At 41.7% G+C, this 17,508-nt stretch overlaps 2 protein-coding genes across 2 annotated transcripts; both read left to right on the top strand.

Annotated features, from left to right (window-relative positions):
- Positions 1 to 2,572: 2,572 nt before the first annotated feature.
- On the top strand, positions 2,573 to 3,005 carry pde6gb (phosphodiesterase 6G, cGMP-specific, rod, gamma, paralog b). Its single transcript, XM_073490002.1, has 3 exons — positions 2,573 to 2,715; positions 2,804 to 2,844; positions 2,929 to 3,005. Exons 1-3 carry the CDS (start codon positions 2,573 to 2,575, stop codon positions 3,003 to 3,005), a joined length of 261 nt encoding a protein of 86 aa, XP_073346103.1.
- Positions 3,006 to 5,372: 2,367 nt separating this feature from the next.
- On the top strand, positions 5,373 to 15,188 carry nploc4 (NPL4 homolog, ubiquitin recognition factor). Its single transcript, XM_073489418.1, has 17 exons — positions 5,373 to 5,524; positions 6,246 to 6,326; positions 8,006 to 8,115; positions 8,439 to 8,681; positions 8,760 to 8,808; positions 8,908 to 9,002; positions 9,086 to 9,209; positions 9,846 to 10,025; positions 10,173 to 10,259; positions 10,955 to 11,026; positions 11,111 to 11,237; positions 12,513 to 12,673; positions 12,937 to 13,008; positions 13,097 to 13,189; positions 13,452 to 13,568; positions 13,922 to 14,024; positions 14,557 to 15,188. Exons 1-17 carry the CDS (start codon positions 5,510 to 5,512, stop codon positions 14,715 to 14,717), a joined length of 1,890 nt encoding a protein of 629 aa, XP_073345519.1. The 5' UTR covers positions 5,373 to 5,509; the 3' UTR covers positions 14,718 to 15,188.
- The last annotated feature ends 2,320 nt before the right edge of the window (positions 15,189 to 17,508 follow it).

Genomic DNA, 17,508 nt, shown 5'->3' with positions numbered 1-17,508 from the left:
TTGCAAAGACAACTGGATCGTTTCCGTTTTCCTCAGAGATCTTTTAGGCAAAACAACAACTACCTAACAAGAAGTCCTGATTAGCAGTTCAGTGATTGATTTTAGGTGTGGAGGCTGGTGTTGGATTATTGCTCTGCCAAATGTAATTACACTGAAACGTACATTGAGATGATCTCAGACACTTCTGCAGGACGGAGGATTGGAGGCTTTCTTCCAGAAGCAGATGGTGAGACGATTGCATAACAAAGAAGGAGTGGGCTACACGGGGCCTTTCAGGAAGCTTCCTGCTGCATCCGTAATCTGCATCAACACATCCCAGACTGTTTATCTTGTGTATCCTATCGTCTCAGATCAGTGGGTTCATTGGTAATGCTTCATTTTTTCTTGAATTCTCTGTAGACAATCTCTAACAGTTGGACTGGATCATATGTTTTAGAGCGAAGAAGATCAAATTTAACAGCTTACATCCTGTTGACTGCATCATGTAAAGCACTGAATTGCATTTGAGCATGAAATAAGCTTTAGTTTCATCGCAAACACTCTTTGCATCATTAACTGTCATCCAGAATCTGCACGAAACCTTTGAAAACTGACGTATTTCTAAAAGGATTCCACAAATCTAAACTTAACGACAACACTGCTCATCATCACATCAACATGACATTATTAAGATGGAGTTTGGAGACAGGTGTGCATCATCCGTGCGAAGTGTTGACATCAAAAGAGGGAGGCGGCGCGTTCATAATCTTCTGCAGGGGCTCAGCATATAAGAGGGGCCCTGAGCGCGAGTGGCCCTCACAGCAAGCATAGCATAGAACTCCTCTCATCTGCTCGACAGACCGGGCCGCGCTTACGCCCCGCTCGTCTGGCTGTCCTTCACCCAAGCAGCCGGTGAGTAGACCCATGACACAATCACTGCTGTTGATTGACAAAAGTGGGATCTATTATTGAGAAAGTAAAACTTGAAGGACGGGGATGGTTGATGTTTCTGTTCTGGAGCTGCGTGGAAGTCAGTGGATGTTGTGGATATTAAGCTGTAACAATCCGACGCTCTTGAAAAGGAGATTTAGATTCTCAAGAGAACATCGAATGAACAACGAAGGTCAAACTAAAACAAATATGTTTCACAGATTTTGTTTACTTCTTGTATTGTTTTGCAACTGTTTGTGTTGAAACTGACACTAAATACTTTGTCATAGAAAAGCTAAAGTTAGATGTGAGTGAACAAATTAAAAAAAAATAAGTTACCACTGGGTGTCTTGTGTTGCAGAGAAGACAAGATGTTTTCCAAATGAAGCAGGTGGATTGTTTGGAATCAGATATTTATCATAAGCAGATCTACAGTGTGATGGATCAGTGTATTGGGTAGAGGGCTGTAGTGGCGGGTAAGCAGACATAAACTCAGTTTACCCACCTTCCTCTAATGAAACATTGGGTTTACTCACCTTTTCATGAGTTTACTGTTACTTAGCCAGTCCCTCCTGGTCTGGAAGTTGTGACTGGCAATCCCTTTGAATTCTGCACGACCTTGCAGTTTTGTCCAAACATCATCATCGTGATGATTGGTTAAATTTGCAGGGAAGTTGAAAAAAATTCATGGTTGTACAGAATTCAAAGGGATTGGCTATCAGAACATCTGAACTTCCAGGAGGGGCTGGCTAAGTAATGGTAAACTTATGACAAGGTGAGTAAACCCTGTGTTACATTTAAATAGGTGAGTAAACTGAGTGTATCTGTGTTGACACCCCACTACAGCCCTGTACCCAGCAGACTGATCCATCACATAGAGAGAGAATTTTAAAGTTTTAAAGATATTTTAGGAGTGAATCTGTGGTTGCAGCATGACTGTTTCAAATGAATAAAATGGTTATTGATCATTGGACAGGATTTCCTACCAGATTAGAGAAACAAACTTTGTCAAAAAAAACACGTCAACACCCTTATAGTCATATTTTGATATAAAACTACTGTAAAATCTATATAAACTTTATCTTTTAGATGAATAAGGTTTGTTAGTCTCTCTCATTGTAATTAAACCACATTAATGGTAAAGCGAGACTGAGCTCAGGACTGTCATTGTCATCGGGACACCGTGAGCGGATTGATCATTTAGACCCTCAGTGCGTGATCAGCATATCTGCTGCGTTGTCCTTGCTCTAACAAGATTACACGCGAATGGCAGAGAGGGGGGAGCACTTATTAACTTGAGCCGGGGATTATGGGAAAATTGGGTCATCCTCGCAGAACACGCTGCTGTAAGGTAGTCCATCTCAGATGTTCAGTCAGTGAGAAATATGAGTGTAAATCCTGCCTGCTGCTTGTCAGAACAATAAGAGGATTAGAGGCGGGTAATGTCAGACAGAGGTGACGGAGGCTGCAGGCTGGATGCTGCATGAATTTAATGGTTAAACTGAGCATCTTAGATCATATCACCCAAAGTGAAGTCTTTGTTTGGATGAATCATCTCACTCTTCCTGTCTCCTTTCCACACAGATATCATCACGACGACCACACACCAGAGAGGTGTCTCTAAAGCCAACAGCCTGCACACAGTCACCAGATACTGCTCAAAATGAATCTTGAGCCCAAAGCTGAGATCAAGACGGCCACCCGTGTCAGCGGAGGCCCCGCCACCCCACGCAAGGGCCCACCCAAGTTCAAGCAGAGGCAGACCCGTCAGTTCAAGAGCAAGCCTCCTAAGAAGGGGATCCAGGGGTATGCTTTGAACGATGCGCACTATTTCTTAAGATTTTCTTTTTGAAATAACAGCAAATGACGGTTTGTAATTCCTCTCTCTTTGCAGCTTTGGTGATGATATCCCTGGTATGGAGGGCTTAGGCACAGGTGAGTTCACTGAAGTGCGATTCATGTCAGTTCTGATCTGCAAAACATCCTGAATGACCTCATATCTTTGTGTTTCTGTTGCAGACATCACCGTCATTTGCCCCTGGGAGGCCTTCAATCACCTGGAGCTGCATGAGCTGGCCCAGTACGGCATCATCTGAGCCTTCTACATCTCCCTGCAATCCTCTGAGGATTACAGGCCACGTCCATGCACTTCAAACCATCTGCCTCAGGCTAAATGGAACTCTTCCAGACAAACTACCACTACAACCTGTAACGAACACAAAAAATGGAAAAAGAGAAAAAAGATCTACAAAAAAAAAAAAAAACTTTCTGTCCTCTTTCGCTGGATTCTTCTTCTGACTCTGCACTTTACACACAACTTCTGCTCATGTTTTAGGATCTTATAACTAACATCTTCACTAGATCTGCACTGTTACTCTCAGCATCACTGTCTCTCCTCTCTCGCTGTCCTACTTTCCTCTTCTTTTCTATTCTTCTCACGGACGAAACCTGAAACTTACACAAGCAAGGCAGCCTCAGATTGAGTTCAAGTGACAAACCCGTGGAGTGGGTGGGTTCCCACTTCATGTGCTTCGGCGCCTCTCGCTCCATCTCAGAGGCTTGTCCATCAACGCCGAACATGTAAAATAAAAAAATAATAAAAACCTGAGTTCTGTAGACTGGACACAGCTTGCCATTGCTGAGCGTAAACTTTCAGTGGGATAACGTTAATAATCTTCATCAGACATCCCTCTTTTCCCTCTGTTCGACCAACTTTAACTGCAACCACATTTTTAACGACGTTGAAGTGTTGTTAGGAAAATGAAATCGTTAAAACCAGCTCAGCAGAGAATAAAAGTCCAGGAAACCAGAATTCCTGATTTGGCAGTGCAGTAGTGTGTATCATTCATCATTTGCCCACACTGTCAAACTCATCTTAGCTGAATATTATTAGTTTCACATCTCTTCTTATTTGTACATCTCCCTTGTATAATATTCATGTATATGGAAATATGTATTTTATGTTTACATGTTTATTTCTCACACAATTTGTGTGTTTATATTTGTGTTTTTAAACTCAATATTTTAGCTCTCTTTTGTTGTTATCCTGTAGATTTTTCCTCCTTGTCCTCCATCATTTCAGTTTCCTCTCCATCGTCCTCTTCATCATCACTGGTCCGTCATTCTGTTCATGTTTGGACGGTAAACTTGTACCAATCTGTTGTACACATAATGCCATTTCTGTAATCCTGACTTTATCTTGTAAAAACATTGTTCTTATCAATAAGATCACAACAAAAGTAACTTTTCCCTGATGATATAAAGCTGGTGATGGAAGAGTTGGTGATTCTTCTTCAGATTACGTTCACAATGATCACACTGTAGTATCGAGGGACGAGCGGGACAGAAGAGATGTGTAATGGAGCTTTGACCTCTCTACAGGATGAGGAAAAAAAAATAAAACATAAAAAGAGGAAAATATAAATGGAGATTTATTTATTCTGTAGTATATATACAGTCCATACATCCATGAATGCATATAAGCAACATTCTGGGATTGATTAAAGCTGCATTCATACAGTAGCTCGTCAACAGTAGGGTTGGGTGATATGATCTCCAAGAGGAACAATATGATTTGCATTGTGGAAAAGTAGGTCTGTTTTTTTAGTTTTAGTTTTAAAATAATAATAACTTGAACTGAAATGCAGCCTTTAAGACCAGAAAAACACATTTTATACGTATGACTGTAGAAAGAAAGATTATCCTGGCACTTATTTATTTTACTAGTTCTTAAGTCACAAACACAGAAAATAAAACAATTTAGATCAGACTTAGATAATCGATCACCAGATTTCTTTCTTATTTGCTTCTCAGGTCTTCTGTATCGTACCAATTTGCTTCTCAACAATACAATTGCCTTGGACACATGGTCCACCATTAAGTTTCAGTTTACAACAAGAAAAGTTTGGGCACCCCTGAACTATATAAACAACCACAATCACATTACAGCTTTTAAAGTTTTTAATGTAAAGTTTAAACTCATTTAATACACACACACACACACACACACACACACACACACACACACACACACACACACACACACACACACACACACACACACACACACACACACATATGTATAAAATGGTTAATACACCATGGTGAATTATGTTTGTGTTGTTTTAAGATCATTTGATTAAACCCTTTTTTATTTAAAATCATAAAGGTCACAAGTTTTCAATTAACAAAGTGATGTTTGACTAATTGAACCTGGGACTTTTGGGGCCCCTGTGGATGCGGGGCCACAATTGGTAATTCAACCTTGGTCATGCCCTGCATTTATTCCTAATATTTGACAAAATCACTTAATATTTTTGCGTTGTGTCTTTTTTATTGTTTTAATGGTACAAAATGTACCACCGCGAGAAAAGTGGAACCATCGTTTTGAACTAAAAAAAAAAACAAACCGCTTGTTTCGGCCGTGGTCGCTTCAGTGTGGGACCGATGGGAAACGGTCGGTCACTAATGTCTGCAACACCCGGTGTTTGAGTTGTGGGATGGAGTTTCGTTGACAGACAGTGTCGCTACGTGAATTTTGTATTTACTGTGTCTGTGTACTAACGCGGTGATATCTATCGGGAGCACTCGCCCGAGCAACATGGCAGATAATATTGTAAGTATGACGGCGGCTCGTATTAACGGCGCTGAGGGGTCGACCCGGCTAACGTTAGCTAGCTCGTTAGCCGAAGTCCGGAGTGATGAGGCAGCAGAATTAGCTTGGTAGCTAACGTTCGCTCGCTGAGAGTGACTGGGGCCTGTTTAGCTAACCGGCTAATCTTAGCCCTTTTGGCTAGCATCTGAATAAAAAGTCATCTTTAGCGCACGGGGAAAGCTGCATAACCGGCACAAATTCAGGGATATAAGTGGCTGTGATATCGTTTAGTATGCTCAGCGCGTTAGCCAAACATTAGCTAGAATATTCTCGGTGGATGAAATGGAAGCCAAGATGTTGTTTCACTAAAAGTGATATGTTGACTGAGATAAAGCCCCCACGCCGTGACAGCTTTAGTAAACGTTGTGTGGTTCACACTCAACATCTTAATGTCGCAATACGAAAGCTCTGTGTTGATCAGCAGAAGCTCCTAAGCTAACGTTAACATTACTTTTCTGCACTGTCATCGTTGTCACAATAATATGACACTGACACCACTGTAAAGAGGGGGAGTAGCGCCCTTGTTGTGACTGACAGGTGTTGAGAAGTCATATTGATGCTGTGTGGAGTTATTTTTGTTTGCAAGCAGCTAACAATGGAGCATTCTGTCCCGGTTGTTTGAACTGGTAACTCACTCAGCACTGAATGCAGCTCATGTTATTGTATGTTTTTTTTTTTGCAGATCATCAGGGTACAATCCCCAGATGGGATGAAGAAAATTCCCTCTACCAAGAGGGAGACCGCTGCTGCTTTTTTAAAGAAGGTAAATATTTACACTGGTTGCAGTGGTGCACCTTACTTACTCATGTAGGTGCACCAGCCCATAATCTATGTGCACCCAATAGTTTCTTATCAAATTATGCAAACAATTGTAAAGAGGGATACATTGGTTCAAAAGCAACTACATAACCAATTTGTTTTTGTTAAAAATATTTTCATAGGCTACATTTTTCAAATCTGACCTACTGAATATCGAATACCGATGACAAGTAGTCCCACCCTGGAGCCCTGTGTGTAAAACATAAGTTTTCAAGTCTGAATGGGTCTCACAATGAAGACCTCTTGATGTGTACTATCTCTACAGTAATGTATGTGCCAAAGTGTCCATTGCGGTCACAAAGGCGACTTGTGTTTCCCTTGGTTTTGCTCGTGCCTGCTCATTGTTCATTTATGTATGAAGCTGTGTGGAAAGTACCAGAGGATGTCAGTCCGGCTCTGCTCATGTGATGCCAGGGAAATTAGTGTTAAGGTTGTGTAATGGATGCATTGCTTTGCTCACTTGTCGTCACAGCTGCCTACCAGGTTGTAGTTTGGCACCTAAAATAAAGAGATTGACCTTTGGTCCTGAATTTGGATATGTTTGTGAGACCAATCCTATTTTGGTTTTGTTCCATCTTAACTCTATTTATAAAAGTGCTCAAAAATAAATATGCCTTTGAATCAATGGATGGAAATAGAGCTGTGTTCCAGCAGACCAGTCGCAGAAGCAGAGCATTGCAGCAGCACCTCATTAAAAATGTATGCATCCGTCTTAAGGCAGGATGATGTAGCCTGCAGATCAATTGGAGGAGTAGTCTTCATTCCCTGCTGATGTGCAGCCAGTGATGGGTGGAACAGAAAACCACGACTGTGAGGCAGACTGGGCAGAGGCAGTCTGAGCCCTGCAGGTTGTATTTCTGTAGCTGAGGCAGAATAAAAGGAGCTCAAAGTGATATTCTGTCTCATACAGTCAGACAGCGTATAATTCCACCCTGCATACAGAAATGATGTCTCCTCTTTGTGTGGCTTTGGAAAATTAATGATTTTATGCTCAAACAACATCAATGATTCCGACTGACCTCAAAGATGAATAAAATAACGGTGCCACTGCTAGATGATGTATGATGGTCTGTTCTCTGTCTGTTTAGATGTCATGGGATGAACACAGCTATGTTTTATCCAAGATAATCATTTTATTCTTCTGTTAAAAGTCTTCTAATGGTTTTTGAATTAAGTACCCTTCAGGCAAATGAGCAGCATCAGACTGATTGTCTGCCGGATGTGATGTGATGATAAAAGTGCTATGGGATACTCTGTTGGACGAGCAGCTCAGAGTGCTCTTAATAGCTTAGTTTGGCTCACCCTGTGATGACCTTAAGAGGTGTTCCTACAAGATGAGTTTCTCTCGTGCCAAGAGGCTCTGTGCTAATCTGCTTTACCCTTTAGACATGCACCTTTTTCATTGGCACATGTCGATCTGAATATTTTCCTCGAGTCATTTCCAAGGAAACGTAATCTTCAGCAACATTGTGCTAATGATTAACTCAGACTGATGTCACACTTTGTGTATTCTGACCCAGATGCGTTTCATGGTGTTAATAGTTTGTAGTGTTTTGATGTTAGTTCATAAGACATAAGGTTGTCATCCATTCTAATCAACATTCTGCATTATTCTCCTCTCAGGTAGCCAAAGAGTTTGGGTTTAATTCCAATGGGTTTTCTGTTTACCTGAACCGCAACAAGACCGGAGAGATCCTTTCCCAGAACAAAACTATGAGCCTGCTTAAGATCAAGTAAGTAGAGCTGCAACAATTAGTCCATTGAGAGAAAAGGAATCGCCAACTATTTTAATAAACAGTTTATCATTTAGGTCATTTTTCATGCAACTATGTCAAACATTTGATGGTTCCAGCTTCTTAAATGAAAGGCCACTCAGTCCCAGGAATAAATGCTTGCAGTGTGTAATATTGTGTGTAATATTAAAGTTACAGAATTTCAGATATGTAATATTTTCACAATTAAGATAATTCACTAAAAGTTACTTACATTTCCATTTTTTTTGACAAACTACAGTGTTTTTAAATGTGTTATTTGTTTTGTCCCTTCTCCTCCGTAGGCATGGCGACATGCTGTATCTGTTCCCTTCAGGAGCTCCTTCCTCCTCTGGGGAGGTGATGGACACGGCCACTCCGCACTCATCTTCATCACTACCATCCATCTCATCTTCTTCATCTTCTTCTTCTTCTTCATCCTCCATGATCCCTCGGTCCCACTCAGCACCCCAGGTCCAGGAGGATGAGATTGATCAGTATCTGGCCAAGCAAGACGGCAAAATCTACAGGAACAAAGACCCACAGCTGTAAGAAACAGGCTAACTGCAAACATTCAGATTAAATACAAATGTCAGATATCTGATGAGTCTTTATTTTTTTTACAGATGTCGCCATAGTGCCCTTGGAAAATGTGTGCACTGTGTACCATTAGAGGTAAGAGGAATCAGTCTTGTTTTTTGTCTCTTTAACTTGACAGGAATTCTGATTTTACTCATTGAAACCTTGAAACCATTCTTCTTTTATTTTCATCAGCCTTTTGACGAAGACTACCTGAATCACCTCGACCCACCAGTGAAGCACATGTCATTCCACGCATACATTCGCAAGCTGACTGGTGGAGCTGATAAGTAAGACGTTTTTTGTTTTTTTAAATTTGGTGGAAATGCAGAAAATTCTCGTCCAGTCCAAACACTGTTTTGATCTCCTGCAGAGGGAAGTTTGCAGCTTTGGAGAACATCAGCTGTAAGATCAAGTCGGGCTGCGAGGGCCACCCTCCCTGGCCGGAGGGGATCTGCACCAAGTGTCAGCCCAGTGCCATCACACTCAACAGACAGGTATGCAGCCTGTACAGTATGTCTCTAACAATGAAGCTGTCAGTGAGTGCAACGGTGCAGCAGATGACCATTATTACAACCAAAAACAAGGAGTGTTCACAATCAGGCTTTGTGTGCCTTGACACTGTCCTAATATTTCTGTTAGTTTTTCATGACCCTCTAATACCATTCGTACATTAAAATTTGCAGATTTTTTTAACGTGGGTAAACCTGCTAAAAATAGGCAGTTGACTTCTTTCCTATTGGCAGCAGACGAGTTTGCCTTTCTGCTTTTTTTTTTTTCCTGTTGTGTCAAGTTCAACCTCGTGTGAAAACAAACATTAACTTCTGTCCCTCAAAACATGCTTGAAATGTTAAATGACTCTATTTATGTAATGTATTTATTCAAAGGGCTAATAATTAGCCTTTAAATCAAACGGTTTACACACCCACACACTGATGGCAGCAAGCTACCATGCAATGTGCTGGCCTGACCATCGGAAGCAATCGGGCTGCGGTTCCAGCCCAAAGACACGGTGACATGCTGACAGGAGCAGCTGAGGACCCCCGTGATTTGTGGGCAAACTTCAGCTCATGTCTGAAAACACCATAAATCTCAAAACACCGTTGCATGAATTTCTTCTGTTCTTCTCCCAGAAATACAGACACGTGGACAACATTATGTTTGAGAACCACACGATTGCTGACCGCTTCCTGGACTTCTGGAGGAAGACGGGCAGTCAGAGGATGGGATACTTGTACGGCAGGTACACTGAGCACAAAGACATCCCTCTGGGCATCAGAGCTGAGGTGGCTGCCATCTACGAGCCGCCGCAGGTCAGGGATTCCTTCTGCTTCAACTCCTCCAGTTAATTTGTCTGTTGATTTCATTTGTCCAGTATGTTAAGTGTACTCAGTTTTACTTACATTGATGTAACTCTCCATTTTAATTTAGCCGTGACACTCGTCTCTTTTGTGTTTCAGAATGCCACTCAGAACAGCCTTGAACTGGTGGATGATCCTAAAGCTGCAGCTGTGGATGAAATCGCTGCTAAACTAGGCCTCTGCAAGGTCGGCCTTCATCTCTCTCTTACTCAGTTTAATTCCGAGTCTCCCAGTTACCTTAACAGAAATTATTCCTGTCTTTGCTTTCACACTGAATGCTGACAGTTTGCACTCCAGCGGTGTGGCGAGCTTTAAAAAATTGAAGTGATTCATGCTTCTCTGTCAAGGTAGTCCTGCTGTCTCACTGTTGAAGCCTTTGGCACAGCTATCGATTTATAATTAATCAGAGACTTTAACCCTTTAAATCTGAGCCTTATTCAGCAAAGCAAACTGCTCCATGACTCCATGGCATTCACAAACTAATTTGCAAATGCCAGCTGGTCTGTAACCTCTCAGTTCACTTTTAATTTCCAAGGGGTGTTATCAACAGGTGCAGACCAAGTTGGGGAGGTGCAGGGTTTTTTTTACTTTTCTGTTCTTGGTTCAGTGTTTTTGGATGTGTTCTCCTTTTATGATGTATGAATTAAGATGAGTTTACTCTAACTTTTAGGGCTGCATAAAAGATTAATCTGCCGATTAGCACAATTTATGTTTTGGTTGATAAAATCTGAAAAGATAGTGAACCAAAGTCATACGTTTTTGCCAAAACCCAAAGGCTTTAGAAAATGACTAAAATGAAAACTCAGTAATTAAAATTGTTGCAGTTTAATTAACTAATTGCCTCAGCTGTACTTATTTCATCTGTTTTCTCTGGTTCTCAGGTGGGCTGGATCTTCACTGACCTGCTCTCTGAAGACACGAGGATAGGCACTGTCCGCTACACAAGAAACGGGGTGAGGATCACTCAGAGAGACCACCTGTTCATCAGACTCGTACGCTGCTTTCCTCTGTTTAATCATTGTCCCTTCTTCCATCAGGACTCTTACTACCTGAGCGCAGAGGAGTGCATCACAGCTGGATACTTCCAGAATCTTCATTCAAACCCTTGCAGACTCTCTCGAGACGGCCATTTTGGCTCAAAATTTGTGACAGTGGTGGCGACAGGTAGGTTTATCTTTATCACTATTCATATTCATCCGGGCTGCAACTAACTGTTATTTTACAGTCTTATCATGAAACTTAAATCTTTATCTTGACTACAGAGTTGTAAATTTCACTGTGCATTTGTTCTAAGTGCAACTCAGGCTTATGAGGTGCCTGTTTCAGTATTTTTTTCTCATCGTGTAGTAATGTTGAGGCCAGTGGAGGGAGCAGTGTAACACAAGCCAGACACTCTCTGAGACTCTCTGTTTGGTCTGTGGGATCGAGGCCAAGTGTTTACACTTCCCTCCATTAAGACCTCCTCATATATTTGTTCCAGAAGAGCACAATACCTAGCAGTGACCTCATCCCTGTCATTTGCATTAATGAGGCACCGGCGGCCAAAGATGACATCATGGCTACACATCTACTGCCAGCCAGGGCAAAGTCCATCTGTTTTACTTTCCCTTGTGTAAAGATGCCGTCTGTTTGCAAATCAGTTGCACGTGTGAAGCTGAAGAGACTTCAGATAGATACTGAGCACACTCACACTGACATAACAATAATTAAATGACAAGATGATGTTAGAGCAGCGTGCACACCTTCTTTGTTGGTTTTAATTTCTTTTTACACTCCGTCAGGCTTTGTTTCTATTGCCTGTACTTAAAAGTGTAAAGCCATCCTGTTTTTGTGGAAAAACCAATCGGACAAATCAAAACAAGTAAGTAGTTGATCAACAGAAGGTTGATGACCTTTCTGATAAATAATTGATCATTAGTCATTTATCAAGTACAAGTGACCAACATTTTCTGGTTCTTGCTTCTCTAATAAGGGCTCTCATATTATCACTATTCCAATATTACATGTAATATTTATTTAGGATGCACCACTATGGAAAGGTCTGGGCTGGTACTGATGTTTTAAATAACAGTTTGGCCGATAGTTGGTCCTATACTTCTTCCTTTTTAAATGTAGTTTTTGTTATTTAGTCTCCCTTTTGTGTGTGAAGGAAACTATGAAAGAATAACTGAACTTCATCATTCATTCAGCCCTTCGTTACAGCACCAATACAATTATACAAATTTATAAAACAACCTTTAATATAACCTTCTTTCCCATGAAAACAATTCCTTTTACTGAAAAAGAACTGCTTCCAAAGCCCTATTAGCTGGTTATACCACTAGTACTATAGCTCTACTCAACTGCTGGTATTCAGTCAAAAGTAAAGTGAAAGAAGTTTGAGTTTATTCTTCAATCAATGCATAAATACATCTGTGTGTCTCTGCGCTCTGTGTGCAGGTGGTCCAGATAACCAGGTGCACTTTGAAGGATATCAGGTGTCCAATCAGTGCATGGCTTTGGTGAGAGACGAGTGCCTACTGCCCAGCAAAGATGCTCCTGAGCTCGGCTTCGCTAAAGAGTCCAGCCCTGAGCAGTACGTACCAGACGTCTTCTTCAAGGTGAGACTTCATACAGCCTGTGTTAAAATGAAGCTATCCATAATATAAATTGGTTTATGGTTTGTTTTTGAGAATACAAAGCGACTAGGCATTACTCAGGTGATTGGACTGATTGTCTCTTTATCATAATGATGACATCCAGATACTTCCTTTGCTATTAGGGGCCAGTTATAATGAGTCTGTTCATCCAGATGTTTGGATCTAGATGTTAAGATTTTTCTTTGATTCTAAGCCTGCTGTTTATTCCCCTTTCCATCCAAAAGGACAAAGACAAATTTGGAAATGATGTCACATTTCTCGCCCGGCCTCTCCCTGTGGAGTACCTCATCATAGATGTGAGTAACATTTCTTTTTGTCTGTGGTCAGTAGACACAAATAGTGCCACTGCCTTAGTTTATAATGCCCCTGTCATCTCCTCTACAGATAACTACCACTTTTCCAAAGGACCCCCAGTATACCTTCTGCTCCACACAACGCTTCCCTATTGAGAACCGTGATATCCTGGGAGAGATACAAGTAAGTCATTACTGGATGACCTTAAAATCCTCAGCGTTACATCAACCGCACGATAAACGACATAATGAACCTTGTTGTGTTCTCTTGTTAGACCTTCTTGAGTCCTCTTTAGCGTTTATCTTTGTCTGTATTTAAACTTGACATGACCAGATTCAGCTTAGTATGACCTTCAGCCTCAGAGGTCAGAGGAATTTACACATCTTGTTTTCTTTTTTTATTTGTGTGTGTGTGTGTGTGTGTGTGTGTGTGTGTGTGTGTGCAGAATTTCCACAGTTTAGCGACATACCTGTCCCAGTGCACCTCCACGGCATTCCTGGACATCGTGTCAGACTTCCATCTGCTCCTCTTCCTCGTTACCAATGAAGTCATGCCTCTGAGAGTAAGACACCACTTTGAAGCTTCTTCTCCATTTGTTTTCCATTTGTGTTGCAGAAACTGGGTCAGAATACGGCCACATTCTTCTCCAGTCTGGAAGTGGTTACTGGTGTGAGGATGTTTTCACTCGTAGCTTTTTTTTTATGCTGACAGATTTTTGAACTGGCCTGTGTTTCATCATGACGATCAAAAGCAAAAATGTTTTTCTGTGTTAAGATAATAATAAACTTTTAGATCAGAAAATCACGAAATCCAGACTTTAAAACAACAAGCTGCTGGTGTGTTATTCTTTTTGTCCTGTTTCCTGAATGCGTCATAGCTGAGTGGTCAGTGATCCGAGTTTGTTTGTTTCTGCAGGACAGCATTGGGCTGCTACTAGATGCAGTGAGGACTTCTAATGAGGATCTGGCACAGACCTGGAAGAAGTCCGAGCAGTGGGCCACCATCGAGCAGCTGTGCAGTAAGTCACTGCTGATCAGCAAGGGCACAGTTAAACATGCCTGTTCTCAGTTTAGTTTCTGCAACAGGCAGGGTTCTTAAAAAGTCTTAAAAGTTTAGAAAATACTTCATTTTAATCGTTGTGTTTTCAGGGTTATGAATATGCTTGAATATGAATATACTCCTTAAAGATATGCTTGATTTTTAACATAAACCAAAAATCTTGCTTAATATTTAAAATAAAACAATCCCACCGTCATGTTTGTTTATTGTCTCCTGGTGTGGAAATGAGCAAGAATTAGATAATCATCTAGTTCTATTATATTGGAGAGAAGGCAGATGGCAGATATCTCAAAAACTAAACTATCTAAATGGATAAATAGAGGAAAATATATGTATTTTTGATTTTGGGATGAACTGGCCCTTTAAATTCATCTTGGGCTCTGGCACCTTGATGAAAATAATCAGTTAAGAGAAAAATGTATCATCAGATTGTATTATTATGAAAATCATTTCCTGCCCTAACACCCTGTAATCCCTCTCCTGTCCTCCAGGTACAGTTGGCGGGCAGCCCTCCAGCTCTCTGGGTTACGGGGCCATGGGCGGCCCCTCAGCGCCCGCCTCCTCCTCAGCCATGTGGTCCTGCCTCCACTGCACCTTCATGAATCAGCCCGGCACAGAGCACTGTGAAATGTGCAGCCTGCCCCGCAGTTAAAAACCCCCCACCTGTCCTCCTCCGCCCTGCCTCCACGCCCTGCCCAGCCCTCCTCTTAACTCGCCAATGACATCACTGCACCAGGACCAGCTGCGAGATTTGGATTTGTTTGTTATCTTTCACCTCACTCTGAAGCCTTTCCAACTCACAGGCTGCTGTGACGACTCGTTTACATCGAATTCAAAGAGTCACCTAAAATAAAACCAGACTGTTTTTTTTTTTTTTTTTTTGTATCCCTCCTCACAGCGGCTCTCGTGAGCGGCGGGGTTCGTTAAGGTAAAGCACTTTTGGCTGAGGCCCCTTTTCCCTCCACCCACCTGAATAATCACCCCCCTCAAATAAATCCTGCTGTGACTCAGGACGACAGCAAAGACTCGAGTGTTTGGATGTTCTCTCACATCAGTGCCCCTCTCACTCTCACAACGTCTTCTGGAAAATCTTGCTGTGTATAAATACATTTGAGGAATGATACTGTTATTTAATTAAGCTTCTTCTTCTTCTGTTTTTTTATCTGATTGTAGCGATACCTTAAAAAGTTTTGAATCTTCAGCATGGATTCTACTCAGTCAGGTGTTTCTAGGTCTCTTTGACAAGCCCCTTCGAGTACAATCATCAGTCAAAGCTCCGACCTGAAAACTATTAAGAGCTCCCGGGTGATTTCACTTAAGTAGAGAGTTTATATTTTCAGTATGAAATTACTTTAAAAAGAAGTCCCAGATTTGAAACAAAAGGCTCCTGGCCCCTAACGCTTCCTCCACTGATTGCAGAAGTAACATTTCTAAACCGATGTCCCACCAACTTAAAGTGGTTCCTAAAGATTTTCGCTGGTTTGTTGGAGTTGTAGCTTTTGGATTTGTTGGCTTGAACTCGAGCAGGCATAATATGTAGCTTATTTATCAGCTGTATGTTCTGTTTCTGATAAAATGGCCCAGGACACCATCCATCGTCCTCCTCGTCGTTACTGACTCGCTCTAAATTAGTCGTGAGGTGCTTCTAGAAACAACTGGTGCTCGCCCCGTCACTCTTCTTTTGTGTTCTTGCTGGCGTCGGTCCAGAGGCGACAGACCATAACCAATATTCCTCCGCTGATGGGGCCCCTCCGGGTTCCTCCATCACTCAGCCTTCAAAGACTTTGCTGCTCAGAGTGCGAAGGGGTCACAGGTCAGCACGGGGAGAAAAAGATGCCTAACATTTCGCTTCTGATGTCTGTGCTTAATGTTTAAAGGAACAGTTCACCCAAAAATGAAGATTCAGTCATTATCTCCTCACCCGATGCTGATGAAAAGATGCAACTGAAGAAGCTGGGGACTTGTTTTAAAATGATAAACAAACAACTGAATTGATTCAAAAATCTGTTATTTAAACCCCCAAACACCTCAAACCAGTAGTGCGCTAACGCTTTTAGCTTAGCAGCTACAGTGAAGGTTTTAGCTTTAGAAAGGGTCTAAATAATGTCTTTTCAAATCAATTTGGGATCTTGGGGCTTTCACAGACTTGGATTACAATGGAGCCAATTTATGTTTTCTTTTGGTTGTTTTTAACGATTTAAAACAAGTCCCCAGCTACTTCAGTTGTTTTGCTGTGAAGCTCCGGAAATGTTTTGTGGACTACGAAACATCACACGGCTTTTCATCTGCACGGGGGGTGAGGATATAATGACTGAATCTTCGGTATTTGGGTGAACTGTTCCTTTAAGAAAAACCATGAAGTGAGCATCATCTGTGTCTGGGTTTGCACTAAATTACTCTCTGTACTTTCAAGCAAAAGCCCTGAGCTTCTTCCAGCAGGAGGCAAGGATGATGTTCAGCACACAAGTTCAGATTTTGTCCTTTGCAGTGCTTCAGCTGTCAGACTGAAAAGACCTTGAAAAGCACTTAACTCCCTTCGATAGCACTAAAAACAGTTTCCCACTTACTTCTAGTTGTATTAACTTTAAATCACAGTTTAATGGAGTTAAATAGAATTTGATTTGTGGTGCATTTAAACAGTCAACAGTTTTCATAGGCTAGACAGAAATTAGGGCTGGGCGATATGGCCTTAAAATAATACTGCAGTATTTGCAGAGATTGTGGGGGCAGTGTAGCCAACAATTCACGCGAGATGACCAGAGAACACGAGAAAGAAAAGTTGGAAAATTGGCGGCTATCTGAAAGTACTGTATGTATCGAGTGGCCTCACACACCACTGCCTCTTTGTTAACGCGTTAAATATCACAACCGTCTCCACCGTCGCCATGTTTGTTGTCAGTGATGGTTTGTGTCCACAGTATCTACTACAGTATTTTGAATGTAAGAAGCTGTGCAATGCATTCTTGTAGCATTGCGTTTTGAGAGATGGGCGGGGTTATGCCTGCTTTTCATTTGCATAAAGTTGAGGTTGAGGCTACTTTATGCAAATTAGGTGTGTCCAGTTTGACTTACCACCGCTGGAAACTCTAAAGACAGTTGTCGAGGTAAAATGAAGACAGATTCTGCAACTGTATGGCTTATTTCTCACGCATTGTTTCAGAAACGCATTTTGGTGAACTATTAACCAAATTTCCTAACAAGCTGCCGTGTTGGTCCGGTTTGAAATCCCTGAGCAGACGTCACACTCATGGCGTTTGTCCAATCAGTTGCAGACAGGAGTGTTTGCGGTGTTGTAGAAGGGTGGTGATGAAGCATCCAATGCTGGGAAGCGGCGCAAGCCCTCTTTTCTAAAAGTGCCCCTGTAGACGCATATCATTATTCTTGACTCTGAGCTGCCCTCTACTGGATGTATTGCTTAACATCTACGCCCACGTGAAGGACGC

The sequence above is a fragment of the Pagrus major genome, chromosome 20 (assembly GCF_040436345.1).
Source record: "Pagrus major chromosome 20, Pma_NU_1.0".
Taxonomy (NCBI): domain Eukaryota; kingdom Metazoa; phylum Chordata; class Actinopteri; order Spariformes; family Sparidae; genus Pagrus; species Pagrus major.
Note: the sequence above shows the minus strand (reverse complement) of the source record. Positions and strands in the feature narration are given on the sequence as shown.